At 38.3% G+C, this 14,515-nt stretch overlaps 1 protein-coding gene across 3 annotated transcripts in view; it reads right to left on the bottom strand.

The window, feature by feature from the left end:
* The window catches only part of LOC126428156 (transmembrane and ubiquitin-like domain-containing protein 1), a 56,570-nt gene extending 50,562 nt beyond the window's left edge, over positions 1-6,008 (bottom strand). The window contains exons 1-2 of one of the 3 annotated variants that reach the window (XM_050090065.1): positions 5,780-6,008; positions 362-526 (exon numbers count right to left, since the gene is read on the bottom strand). In XM_050090065.1, coding sequence (XP_049946022.1) covers positions 362-505 — 144 coding nt within the window. In that variant the 5' untranslated portion in view covers positions 506-526; positions 5,780-6,008. Of the gene's footprint in view, positions 1-361; positions 527-2,253; positions 2,362-5,779 lie in introns of those variants that run through there. The other 2 variants (XM_050090067.1, XM_050090066.1) reach the window with 2 other exon arrangements.
* Between the last annotated feature and the right edge of the window lie 8,507 nt (positions 6,009-14,515).

Raw genomic sequence — 14,515 nt, 5'->3', positions numbered from 1 at the left:
ACATATCCTTCACAAAATAACAGCAGCCACAGGCACAAACTCCGATCAGTCACTCGCATATCTAATAAACGGTGATATAAGCTTCCAGCTGCCAAATTTGAAAGGCGCAGACACGATAAATGTACCGAGAAAATATTCTGCTTCCTTTTGTGACCCAGTTCCATACTAAATCTTTTGAAAAGTAACAGTATAGACTACCGAAAAATAAACCATACGTTCACAATACAATTGACAATGAGCCAAGTTTCTACTTAGCAGCACCATTGGAACTTATTTTAGAGCGAATGTAACAGACACTTTGCATGTACAGGCACAGTGAATACAACACATGAACTGAAACAATTAGAGATCAAAGTTTCACCATATAGGTGCGGTTCCGCACCGTACGGAAGATAGGTCTGTCAGAGATTCCTGTGGATCGCCAGGCCACCACCGCGACAATCACAGCAATCAGCACCGAGAAGAACTGTATCACCTCATCTCCGACACCTTCAATAAGAGGCATCTTGTTGTCACAGCCTTCTACCTGTTGAGCAAAACAAAAACACGTTAATTACAGTGGAAAGTTCTGGCAGAATATAAAAGCTTTAGGAGTAAAGAAGACTAATCACCAAAACGCAGAAATGTCAAGTCATCAACACGTGTAAACAAAAATAAGAAAAACTTGCCAGCTTTTGGAATGTGTACATTGTTGAGCTTTGTATTGGCAGGCACATGGTACACACGTGTCAGAGCCACTGGGGAGCAGTGAACGATGAAGCTGAAGTAGAGACGTGAATTAGGGGGAGGTAATAGGACAGAACAAGAGGAAACTGTTTGGTGGAGGAAGTGACGACAGTGGGCTAATGGAGATAAGCGTCCAGGACAGTTACGGATAGAAAGGATGTGTTGTGAGGACAACTCCCATCTTCGTAGTTCAGAAAAGCTGGTGTTGGGAGGGAAGGATCCAGTTGGCCTGGGCTGATAAGCAGCCATTGAAAATGAACTCGTTGTGCCCAGCTGCAAGTTGTGGTACAAGTTTTTTCTCAGCCACAGTTTGGCAGTGTCCATTCATTCCGGTGGACAGCTGGTTGGTTGTCATACTGACATTAAAAGCTGTGCAGAGACTGCAACAGAGATAGTATATTATAAGGCTGCTGTCACAGGTGGCCTGGCCTCTGATGGGACAGGATAAGCCTGTGACAGGACTGGAGAAGGCGGTGTCATATGAGTCGATTTGGGAGGTCTTGCATCTGTCTTCCACAGGGCTATAACCCCTGTGGCATGGAGTTGGGAGTGGCATAGAAAATGAACTAGGATGTTGTGTAGGTTGGGTGGGCCCTGGAACGCCACTTTTAGAAGGGTGGGAAGAATCTTGGATACGATGGTCTGTCATTTCAGGGCATGACAACAGATAATCAGAACACTGTTGAAGTATACAGATCACTTGTTCAACTCCAGGGTGATACTGAATGATGAGAGGGTGAGCTCCTTTGTCACTGATTCTTGGGGTGGTGGAAGGGTTGGGTATGTGTGAGGATATGGCACGGAAAGTCTTTAAAGGTCCTCACGAGACCTTCAGCATACTGGGAAAGGGAGTTCTCATCACTGCAGACACGCTGTCACCAAGTGGCCAGACTGTGCGAGAGGGATTTTTTCGGTGTTCGGGGGATGACAGCTGTCAAAATGGAGATAGAGTTGGTGGTTAATGAGTTTAATATGGGCAGAGGTGTGGATGGAGACATCAGAGGGGTTGAGGTGAATTGCAATGATGGAAGTCATCTTTGCAACACACCCTTCGCGTCCATAACCCTCCTGGCCTCAATCTTCATTAAGCCACTGTCCCCACACCCTCCACTCAACAGTTTCCTCTTCCTCTCTCCCATTACCCACACTCAATTCGCACCTCCCCTTCACCCCTTATCATGCACTGCTCGCCATCACCGCTGAGCAAACCAGCTGCCTGTCTCTTGAGCTGCTACCCACATTCCCCCAATGCCCTTTCCTGCCTCCTGCCAGCATCACCCATGTCCACCAGTGAAACTGCAATTCTGGTACTGTGAATGATGCCGGTACTGTGCAGGGGCACAAAAGTGTGTGTGTTTTGTGCATGTATTTGTACTTTGATGTTTCTGCTTTTTGGTGAGTGGCCAGCTTTACTCCTACATTATTTATAAAACACTATAATGAACAGTAGTCTATGCAGCTTGAATATGGTGAACAAAAGCCACTTTTAAATAACACTGACTGATGCTATATAATACGAATATTTACTTGCTGTCTTGCTGAACTAGTATCAAGCACAACACATATCTTCAGTAAAACAATCCGAAATATTTGTACTGCATAAGAACACTGATCCCTCCCAGGAGATGTCAGATAATACTGTGTCACACCGCCTCTAGCCCTGATAATGGCTTCAATTCGATGAGAAAGGGGCTTCACAGCTTTTTTCAGCTCTGCCACATTTGGCCGAAGTTACTCATCAATGATTAGATTAGGAAGAGCTATCAAGAAGCAAGGATTTTGATTACTACGTTTCACCGGCTGTTACAAATAGTCCCAGACATTTTCCACAGGCTTAAATTGGGGGATTTAGCTGGCCAGTCCAGGTGGAATAGGATGCCCGAGTGTTTATCAAAAGGAAATGTATGCATGCAGTGCAGCCCTGTGTGCATGAATGCTGTTACCTCTGAAGATGGGAGTGTTCATAGCGTACTAATCAAGAAGAAGCAATACTGATGCTGGCAACATTGCTACAACTTGCAAGTGCTGCCAAGTTTTGGTATTTTAGTGATTAAAAATCTACTAAAAGTGGTACTCAGAAGTCTAGTTTTACTGTATCTGCAGCTGTAGTAGTGAGTATAGTACATTGTTTATGTTACTAGCCAAACAGTGACAACATACTTTCTTAAGTGCTATCTCTACAGACAAAATGCACACTTTTACTCAACTCAGAGGATAAAAATAACACACTGTGGGCAGCAGTGCTAACAAGGGAACCTCCCCATCGCACCCCCCTCAGATTTAGTTATAAGTTGGCACAGTGGACAGTGCACATTATTCACAGAGAGTTTACAGAGAAGTTTACCAAGATTACACAGCAGATGAGAAATTTAATTCTTTCCTAAAAAAATATACTCACAAATATATGAATTCGGTTTTCCTTCAACAAACACGGCCATTCACAGTGGAAGCAAGGAAAAAGTGTGGCAAACATTTGTGATCAAAACACTTTGTGCTAAGTGAAGACAGAGCTTTACAAAGAGGTGACAAAAGTCATGGGATAGTGATATGTACATATACAGGTGGTGGCAGAATCACATACACAAGGTATAAAAAGGCAGTACATTGGTAGAGCTCTCATTTGTACTCTGGTGATTCATGTGAAAAGGCTTCCAATGTGATTATGGCTGCACAATGGAAATTAAAAGACCTTCAATACTGAATGCTAGTTGGAACTAGATGCACAGGACATTTCATTTCAGAATAGTTGGAGAATTCAATATTCCAAGGTCCACAGTGTCAAGAGTGCGCCGAGAATACCACATTTCAAGCATTACTTCTCACCACGGACAACACAGTGGCCAACAGTCTTCACTTAACAACTAAGAACAGCGGTGTTTGTGCAGAGTTGTCAGCGCTAACAGACAAGTAACACTGCACGAAAAAACCACAGAAATCAATGCGAGACATATGACAAACATATCTGTTAGGATAGTGCAGAGAAATTTTCCATTAATGGGCTATGGCAGCAGATGACCAATGCAAGTGCCTTTGCTAACAGCACATCACCTGCAGTGTCTCTCTGGGCTCATTATCTCACCAGTTGCACTCTACACGACTGGAATGGCATGATCAGATGAGTCATGATTTCAGTTGGGGAGAGCTGATGCTATAGTTCATGTGTGGTGCACACCCCATGGAGCCATGGACCCAAGTTGACGAGTGCTTGAGGTATACAGTCGAAGGCTTCGTTGAGGTCACACAGTACAACAGATAACAAATCCTTATTTTAAAATTCAGTTAATATCTGGTGAACAACTTTAGTTACAGCAGTATTCAAAATACAAATCTTGTTGTACATTAGAAATTAAAAGATTTAGAAAAAACTGGAACAATAGAAATTGGTCACTAGTTTTCCAGCACATGCACATCTCCTTTTCTTAAAGATAGATACTATTTAGAGCAGTTTTAACTGGACCCAGAAAAAATCAAAGAAAGCAACTGCTGATAAAAAAAAAAAAAAAAAAAAAAATACATTTTATTACATAATTTAATTTGAGAACCAATAATAGTCCACAGTTCTGGAGTTGGAGAACCCTGACACTAATTTTACAACACCGGCTAAGGTTATGTACTGGATCTCCTTCCCCCTGAAATCTTGAACATTCTGTGTCACTCAGCACGAAGAAGATCTAATGCAGAAATTCTGTTTGTCTTGATTTTGTTTTTCAGCTCACTCACTGAGGTTAGAAAGTAATCACTCACTTCCAGTGGGGCCAGCAGTATATCTTGTATGCAAATTTGGGAATCTTCTTGTCTGGTAATGTTCCATGCTGCTTTGAAGTTGTTTGAACCACCTTCTGCGTGAAGTTCGAGTGCAAGGTTTTTCACCAGGGTCAAATTTATTTATTACAATTTAAATAAGGTCTATCAGTAGTGTCTTCCAGTAGCATACAAGAATTTTTACATATTATGCACAGCTTGAGTATCTCTACTGTATTGAGGGCCAGCTCATGTGTATATCATATAACATTTTCTCTTTCATTTTATGCCTGGAGATATTTTTGATTAATGACGAACGTGAGTACCATAACTCAGAGAGTTTGGTTCAAGAAATTATCAAAAACTGAGTCCCAATTGACATCATTTAACATGTCATAATATATTCGTCTTTCTTCTCTCTTATCTGCTTAACATTAGAATTGACATTGGCTGATCCGTCTGGCTTACACAATTGTTCACAGCAGAATGTTAAAATTAAAGGTACATTGTCTGCTGCAGCTCCATATGCAAAGCTGACATCATACATACCTCTTCAAAAATTATTAGGCCTATCCAAGCAAACATTATTTCATGAGGCTATAGTTTGCACAATGTAAATTCAATTAGGCCTATCTTAAGACACCAAAAAAATATTATTGTAGCACATACATCACCACCAGCCACTGGAACACTGAAATCATAATACACAACGCAGAAATTGTTTGATACACATCTAGCCATATGTGGCAAGAGTAGGAGAAACAAATACTTCGACACAACAAAAAATGTCAATCAAGTTTAATAAAAACAATCGCTTTACAGAGCACACCGAGGAAAAAATCAATGGCACAACGAAGTAAATTGGAACTGAGATAAAATGTGACATTTACATTTTGAAAATGAACGAAAAAATACAATAATATTGTGGTAATATTTAATTTGCAATACATATTTACAGTTCATACAATGTCTGTGTTTCTCTAGTCATTGACAAGATACGTAATGTAGGGAAAGTAATAGGGGACGCGGATTACACGAACTACGGACGCAATCGCAAGTGGTATCTATTTAAATAGTCCTATAATTCAATTTCGCATTGATACTCCAACACAAAGAAAAAAAGCCATCAAATAGAAATTTTCTTAGTGTTCCTGAAGTGACGGCCTTGGGAAATAACCAAGGCAATTTATTTGTATGACAAGCCCAAGGCAATCAATTTTTTTCTCTCTATACCTTCGAAAGTTTGCATTCAAACGCACAACTATACAATGCCATGTCTTACAAAACGCCACTACGAAGATTGGATACATACCTTTAATAATGCAATTAAGCGCTTTCTATCCACTGATGACTGCAACTGACAGTCCGATTTCTGAACTTTTCAAAATCAACCAAATCGTATTTCAACTATCACATTTATCAACAGCACTCAACAACGTTCAAAACACTCACAAAGACAACAAACACAAATAATAACATAGTTCCTGCCTACATTTATCTTTCAAAACCCAGAACCCCCCTACTATACAAACGAGCAAAGATTTTATTTAAAATTGTAATCGAATATGCGATCTCATACTACAAAGCAAGTCCGACAAGCTTCCAGGCCTTGACATATCCATCTAAACATTGGATTACTAAATGCAGCACGAATTTAAAACTAATTTTTCCCAGAATTTGTAAATATGTAGTGGACTAGGATATCCAATAATGAACCAAAAGTATCCCAATTTAATTATTCCTTCTTAAATTTCCTGATAACCTGATACATATTTATTATATCTGAATCATTAAATGTTACTTAACCTTGCAGTTGCGCATTTAAAACAAAAATGCAGCCAATATAAGTTTCAAGAAGAAACTTTCAGCGAAGTATGGCTCCGTATGAAGCATACCATTAAGACGGAGACTTCAATATGACAACACAGTGCAGCAGTCAAATACGTCAAACAGACGGCAGGAGACACAGAATGGACAAATTCACATGAAAACCAAGTTGTTTTCCCCCCTAACACATACAGTTGTGTGTTTAACACATACCCACAAGAACAAATCACTGATATCTTCCTATTCAATAACGACGAATGTAATTTTAATAAGTTTCGAAAATTCTGAAACACGACAGCGGAGCTTTGTGCACAGTGCAGAAATTTATATTGCAAGACAGGACGTGTCATATTCTCATATAAAGGAAGTCTCAGGAGATCCCGGGTTCGAGTCCCGGTCGGGGCATACATTTTCAACTGTCCCCGTTGGTATTTAGGTCTGGATTTCATTGTAATTTAAATTTGTCACTGTCAATATCCCTGGAACCACAACAGATATTGACAATCGGCTTTCACGGGTATGAATGTACGGCAGAGGCTCTCGAAAGTAAATACTATAAGACATGCTAAACTCTGTGCAAATATTGGTTTCAATTCAAACTTCTGTTTCTCTCTTTTTTTGTAATGGACACCCCATGTTGTTCTATTCAATCAATAACATCAGAAATCACAATAGTAATGGCGTTGGTTGCATCGCAAAACGTCGATTACATTCGGAGAGACTGGAACGTGAAGTTGACGTGTGAAATGAACGAAACGCGCCACTGTTGCAGATATCGAGTTGCAAACGTGACCCACACGTCGCTCGTAATCGCGATGTGATTGACCTATTACTATGCTTCAAACTCTGTACCTACATATTGTTACGTACACTGTTAGTACATGACCTGGGAAACATATGGATGCCCAGTCACTCACAATGAAAACAAGGATATTATTTTCTCATATGTGCTTTATTGAACTGTTTGACTGAACTACACTCGACATAATGGCAATGAAATACCGATAACTACTGGCCAGATTAAACAAAATTAATGGCTGTCAAAGGGTCGCACAGAGGGATACATGCTATTTGTATGTAGTTGTACATCAATTACACAATGGTACATGCCATGTACAGGAGCATACCATTGAATATCTTTAGTGACTGGGACACAATTAAACTGTTGCAGATGGTGCAACACATACATAAATGTACATTAGTAACAACAACAAAACAAACATACATCTTCATTGTAATACACAAAATGTGCAACCACATATCTCACAGCTGAAATGCTACAGCATATGTTCGAAGAGATCATCATTTGCTTGGCAGCACCAATGCGCATGCTCCATCACTGATCCACTCATGGCTGTCAGTATTTATGGGGTTATTGCAGCCTATACAGCGGTAATACGTCCTTTCATGTTGGCCATTGTTGTTGGGACCTGCTGATACACCACATCTTTCACAAGTACCAAGAGAATAGATCCACGATGGTGAGGCCTGATGACCGTGCTGGAAATCCCTTATTGGGACTGCCGCAGCTAATCAATCAATGTGGGAATTGTTGTGCAAGGGATCCATCATGCTGATAACACATTATTTGATGCAAATGAATGGGTAGGTCTATCATCAGTCCAGGTAAGGTACATCTCAGGAACCGCTCGTACTGTCAACCATTAAGAGTGCAGTGATGTAAGTATTTTAAATATTCTTCTGTGTTAATCAAACATTTATTTAATAGTTAATTTTTTAATCCTAACTTAAATTTTCCCACATCTTCCATTTCCTTGATGCAGATTGTCACAGCATTATACAGCTTCATTCTATAATGACTCACATGTTTTTAAGTTTTTTTTTTTACTCTTTCTACATGCAGATTCTTACCGATTGTGTGTTCTTGTTACGTAACATTACCCCACAGCTCTGCTATGGGGTTTATTCACACAGTCTGTCACGTCATGTAACATCACATCAAATCCAAGCTGTGACTGTGAGTTGTGAGGAAGGCCAATTCACATCACGCCAGTTCAAGTTTCGTGATCTCAACTCACATGACTTTTATGGGAATTGGGGTCTTCATAAGATGATTCTCATTTGTATAAGCAATTCACAATTTTGTACTAATCTGTTACATCGATACAGTTTATTCTGTCTTCACTCTCTGACGCTATATTTCAATATTGCTGCCTTTACAGGAAATATTTTTAACAGGTGTCGCACATCTTACAACAACTAAATTCAAAAGCAATCAGGATTCATATTTCCCTTAAAGGCCATTTCACACTGGCCATCTTTCCTTTAGTTTATCATCAGCCTTTCCATCACATAAATGATGTAGGAGTTGTCATAATATTGTACAGCATATGTACAGCACAAGTCTACAAATTAATATAACAAACATAAACTTAACACTTTACATAGTGTTAAGGAAATTGGCACAATAAACTAATGCATTTAACTTACATATGCTTTCTGAGCAAGTAAGTAATGAATTCAAATACATGAAAGACACTTTGAAAAACTCATTTATCATATCATTTTTATCCCATCATTAAGAGCAAAAAGAGTATACAAACAAAATATAAAATCTACACTTAGAAAAGCAAGATTCAAATGACAATGAAGAAAATACAGTACATGTTAGTGATGTAGGTATTTTAAATATTCTTCTGTGTTAATCAAACATTTATTTAATTGTTAATTTTTTAATCCTAACTTAAATTTTCCCACATCTTCCATTTCCTTGATGCAGATTGTCACAGCATTATACAGCTTCATTCTATAATGACTCACATGTTTTTAAGTTTTTTTTTTTACTCTTTCTACATGCAGATTCTTACCGATTATGTGTTCTTGTTACGTAACATTACCCCACAGCTCTGCTATGGGGTTTATTCACACAGTCTGTCACGTCATGTAACATCACATCAAATCCAAGCTGTGACTGTGAGTTGTGAGGAAGGCCAATTCACATCACGCCAGTTCAAGTTTCGTGATCTCAACTCACATGACTTTTATGGGAATTGGGGTCTTCATAAGATGATTCTCAACTTTTTTTTGCACAAAGTGCATGTACGCAATGCGGTAGCTTATATGCATTGATACTGGAGTCCATATTTTTACGAATGTGACATTTATCAGACGAAAATGGCATGCAGCCTGCAGAGTGGTTACCATTCGGATGGTTTTAGCTGGAAAAATAGAGAATTTTCCCATTTTGTTACAGGCACCGTGCAAAAGCGCATATGATGGTAGTATGCATCGACAGGAGCAGAACAACATTCTGTGCTTTCATTGCATGCAAGAAGGCATATGGCTTCATTCATTTTGGAAGCAGGTTCAATGCTTTATCGTAATATTTCGTATATTTTACATTTGGGAGCTGATTTATTCGAGGAAATAGTGTGTTCAAAATGGGTGGGAGTGTGACAAATCCCACGAAAGCAAATTAGATATTCAAACCAGTACACACCGGAACAGAAGCCTGATAGTGTATCATTCAGTTTGGGAAAAAGAATTTCCAGTATTGCGACGAATTCCAGCAAATGCATATAAAGCAAGGTGTACTACATGCTTTGGAAAAGATGGAGAGGGATTTTACATTTCACATAGCACTGTAACTGATGTTAGGCATCATTTTAACATTGTTACCGATAAATGCAGACCCTCAACATCAGTACAAACCACACTGACGAACAATCTGTACAAGATGGACTCTGCTGAAGCAGACAAGATATTTAGTAAGTGCACACTAATTTCAACATTTCTAATTTTCAAGATAATGAAAGATGCGTTTAGGAAATTATAAAAAGTTACTATTAATAGTGATCTTTTCGTTTCAGATAACTGCATTTGCTCTTAAATTCGGGTTTCAAATATTTAAACATCATTTTAACTACACCAGCACTGAGTGCAGTGTGAAAATATCGCCTCAATTATTCCCAGATCCGATAATTGCAAATAAAATCACATGTGGTAAAAAAAAATGTCAGTCATCAATTACTGGTGTTTTGAACCCTAACAGCATCAATAATTTAATTCAAAACTTAAAGCATAAAAAATTTTTGCTGTGGTGTTTGATACTTCCAACAAAAGTGTTCCTCTTTCTGTTAGGTATTTCGATGAGCAAGCATATGTATCCCACAGAATTCTAGATTTCTATGAGGACTCAGGCGAATATGTATCTGCAGTGTATGAGCAGATCTTGAAAAGCTGAATCTGTCCCATGTTTCAAGTTTTACTGTAAACAATATAAATGCAAACTATTGGAAGAACAACTTTCCCTATGTTCACTTAAAAAGGAAAGTTGTGAAAATTGTGGTATAGTGAAACCAAATGGTAATGTACATATAGACTATAAATACACAACTGGAAGAATGCTGACATACATATAAACTGTGTCTGAAATATTTAAATAAATTGTTTGATTTTGATGATAGTAATATTTTGTCCTTAAGGATACAGGATTCCTATAAATGGTGGAAAAATCGATTTTGTTATGACTTTATTAATTCCTATAATCTTTCCTGATTACATTGATACATAAATTATAGGTTTCAAAAAAAATTACAATTTTTAAAGTGAAAGTCATGTATACTGCCACACCCCCTGTATTTCTGTTACAGAAAAAAGTATTATTTCGAAAAGAACTGTGAACTTTCTGTTTCCAGCGATTATACGTTTGATACATTATATATGTTGGTAACAGTGCAGGTCTCTGGTGTCTGTATATGATTATCTTTGCTAGTATTTACTTTTGTTTTGCTGAATCAGTTTGTTCACGTGTTACTGAATGTTTATTGCCCATATATTTGTGGAAGTACATATGCTTTAGTGTGCAATAAAGACGAACTATGCCACACATCAAGCAATTCAATAAAAGTAAATTCCTTGGTAACCAGTTCACAAACAAAGCAAGCCACACTGCTGAAAGTAACCTATGTATCAGTTCTTCAGGGAAGAAAAACCCACTTATCACACCTCCTGGTGATTCAAATTTCTATGTTAAGAAAGGCGCTGTTTGTAGTGGATTTGGGCATCTTTTCTTATTTGATAAAGGAAGTGGCGAAATGTAAACAATGTGATTGTGTAGGCTGTTTAGAAATAACTGAACAACAAAGTAGAAGGAAGGGGTTTAGCGACAAAATTAGTTGTCCAATGTGGATTCTGCAATAAATCTACCTCAAAAATGACTTCGAACATTGTGCATAGTTCATATGATGTGAATTTGAAGTTAGTGTATGCGATGCGTGCAATAGGAAAAGGAAAAAAGGTTACTCAAACGTTTTGTGGTTTGATGGACCTTCCTGCTACTCCCAGTAGGTTCAGGAAGTACATAAAAATACTTTTAGGTGCCTTGATGGTTGTGTCTAATGCTACCTTTGTGGAGAGTGGAAAAGTTGTTGATGTTGAGTGCTTATCTAAATACTGCCACACCTGCCATGGTAACACTGAAGGACATATTGAACATCAGTTTTCTAAGAAGTATGATGGTTGCAGTGGAGGTATGGAGTGTGATGGAGCTCTAAAAATATTTCAGAGGTCGGTGCCCATTTGTAACGTTAGGTATACGAAGTACCTAGGCGATGGGGACTCTAAAGCTTTCAATAAATTTAATAAGTTCAATGTTTATGGTGATACCTTGGTAACAAAATTCGAGTGTTGTGGACATGTGCAAAAGAGGATGAGCGCTAGAATGAGCAAGCTGCGAAGAGAAACGAAAGGATAGTTGCTATCTGATGGAAAAATCTCTGTCTGACAGAGGCAGATTGACAGAAACTGAAACATCCTGGCCATTAGACGAACTGCACCTCTGAATCAAATTACAGCAATGAGAAAAGCTATATGGGTCACCTACTTTCATAAGTTGTCCACAGATGATCACCCTGTTCATGGACTTTGCCATAAATGGGCAGATTCTTGGCTTGGTTACTAAAAAGCAAAAGAAAGTGGCCATAGCATCATAAACATTCTCTTAATGAGCCTGTTATGAATGAAATAAAACCAATTTTTAGAGACCTGAGTGACCCTGTTTTGCTTAGTAAACGTCTTCAAGGGCGCACTAAGAATAAAAATGAAAATTTCAACCATTGCATGTGGGAAACATTACCCAAGAATGTTTTTTTAGGACTAAATATATTAAAAGTTGTTGTACTAGATGCAGTGATATATTTCAATGATGGATTGATAGAAAGGTTGTAAGTCCTGAGAAATGTAGGCATAAAATGTGGCTCTAATAAGGAAGATCAATTGTTTGCCTGTGACAGACAATGGGGGCATTAAGCTGAAAGATTCGCTCTTCAAGTTACCAAAGAAGCAAGAAGCACTAAAAGGAATGCCAAGAGGAAGCTAGAAGATGCAGAAATGCTGCAGGATGGAGACTATGTTTCAGGAATGTTCTGAAGCACAGTTTAATTGGATTCATATCTTCACTCAGAACTTTCTCAAGTTGTATTTTTCAGAATTCAGGTACAATTATTTCCTAAAGTTTATAAAGCATTGCTCTAATTTTTTACTGTAACTTGCAATAGTCCATACTTATACAGTAGACCTAAGCTTTATTGCAGAGTTAACTAAATTACAGAAAAAATAACATTTTCATTAGGAAAAAATTATAAAAATTAAAATGTAGGATGTGCTATTTTCTATCATTGTAATATACATAATAGGTGGAATTAAGTGGGTCTAGTACTGTTGGGGATATGTGACCAAACATTTTGCAGCGTGCATAGTGGCACACAAGATAAGATGTGCAGAGTGCATTAGACTCTATGGAATATGCATGTTCCGTGTTTGCTGATGGGGCAACGTAATATAATTTGGTAGTCAAATGTATTAATATGTGTTGAGCAAATAAAGCATAAGCTTATTTTGTTCCTTAAATAGTTGTTACCTGTCAATTAGCTGCGGTAATCTGCATAAACTACAACAGGTTATGGGGCCAGGTAAAGCGAAATAATAAGCTTTAAGGTGACGTGTGTTAACACAAAAGGTGCGCGGAAGTTGTATACACTTGGATTGTGAACACTATACGAAGAAGAAAGTAACTGAAAAATGAGTACAACACAGATACCACAAATAGAGCGGCTTGTAGGGCGCGAAAACTACGTGACTTGAAAATTTGCCATTGAGGCGTATTTGCACTTGGATGACTTATGTCGCCAGCAGGTGTGGCCGAGCGGTTCTAGCTGCTTCAGTCTGAAACCACGCGACCGCTAAGGTCGCAGGTTCGAATCCTGTCTCAGGCATGGATGTGTGTGATGTCCTTAGTTAGGTTTAAGTAGTTCTAAGTTCTAGGGGTCTGATGACCTCAGATGTTAAGTCCCATAGTACTCAGAGCCATTTGAACCATTTTACTTACGGGACGTCGTAAACAGTAAATTAGTACCTACGGAATCAATTTTCGCTACTAAGGATCGGAAGGCGAAATCAAAACTAATCCTTTTGATTGACCCAGTGAATTATGTTCACAAAGAAAAGGCTATGTCAGCAAAAGAGGTATGGGACAAACTGAAAAACTCATTTGAAGATGGTGGTTTAACCAGAAAAGTAGGATTACTTCATGAGCTGATAACCACAATATTGAATAAGTGTAAAAGCGTGGATGAATATCTGAATAAAATAATTTCAGTCTCCAATAGTCTGAGGAATATTGGTTTTGAAAATACGGATGAATAGATTGGAGCTTTATTGTTAACTGGACTACCAGAGAAATATTCGCCAATGATTATGGGTTTGGAAAGTTCGGGACTATCCATTACAGCAGATAGCGTTAAAGTAAAGATTCTATAGGATGTGAGGAATGAACCAGATTATAATGCTTCAGAAAAAGAAACAGCGTCGGCTTTATACACTAAGTACAAGAAGAAGAAGCCAATAATATGTTTCAGATGCCAGAAAATTGGACATATTGCTTCAAAGTGTAACGAAAAGTTAAGTATAAAAGAAAAGAAGCATGTTAATTCTAGTAGTCCTGAGAGAAAGGCTACTGATAAAGGTAAGTCATTTTCTGTTTTTTACTATTTTAATGAAGCGAGTGACGATTATGCAGAATGGTTCCTAGATTCAGGAGAATTTGTGCACATTACCAAAGCTCCGTCAGGTTTGTGTGATGTTCAGTCAAGGATTGACATTGGAATTTCTACAGTTGACGGATCTAAGTTAAGGTGTGAACTCGCACGAAAAGTGGATCTTAATTTGCTTGTGAATGGGGAAAAGGAAATTGGTACTGCTC

The sequence above is a fragment of the Schistocerca serialis genome, chromosome 12 (assembly GCF_023864345.2).
Source record: "Schistocerca serialis cubense isolate TAMUIC-IGC-003099 chromosome 12, iqSchSeri2.2, whole genome shotgun sequence".
In the NCBI taxonomy this organism is placed as follows: Eukaryota; Metazoa; Arthropoda; class Insecta; order Orthoptera; family Acrididae; genus Schistocerca; species Schistocerca serialis.
This window is presented reverse-complemented; position numbering and strand designations above follow the sequence as displayed.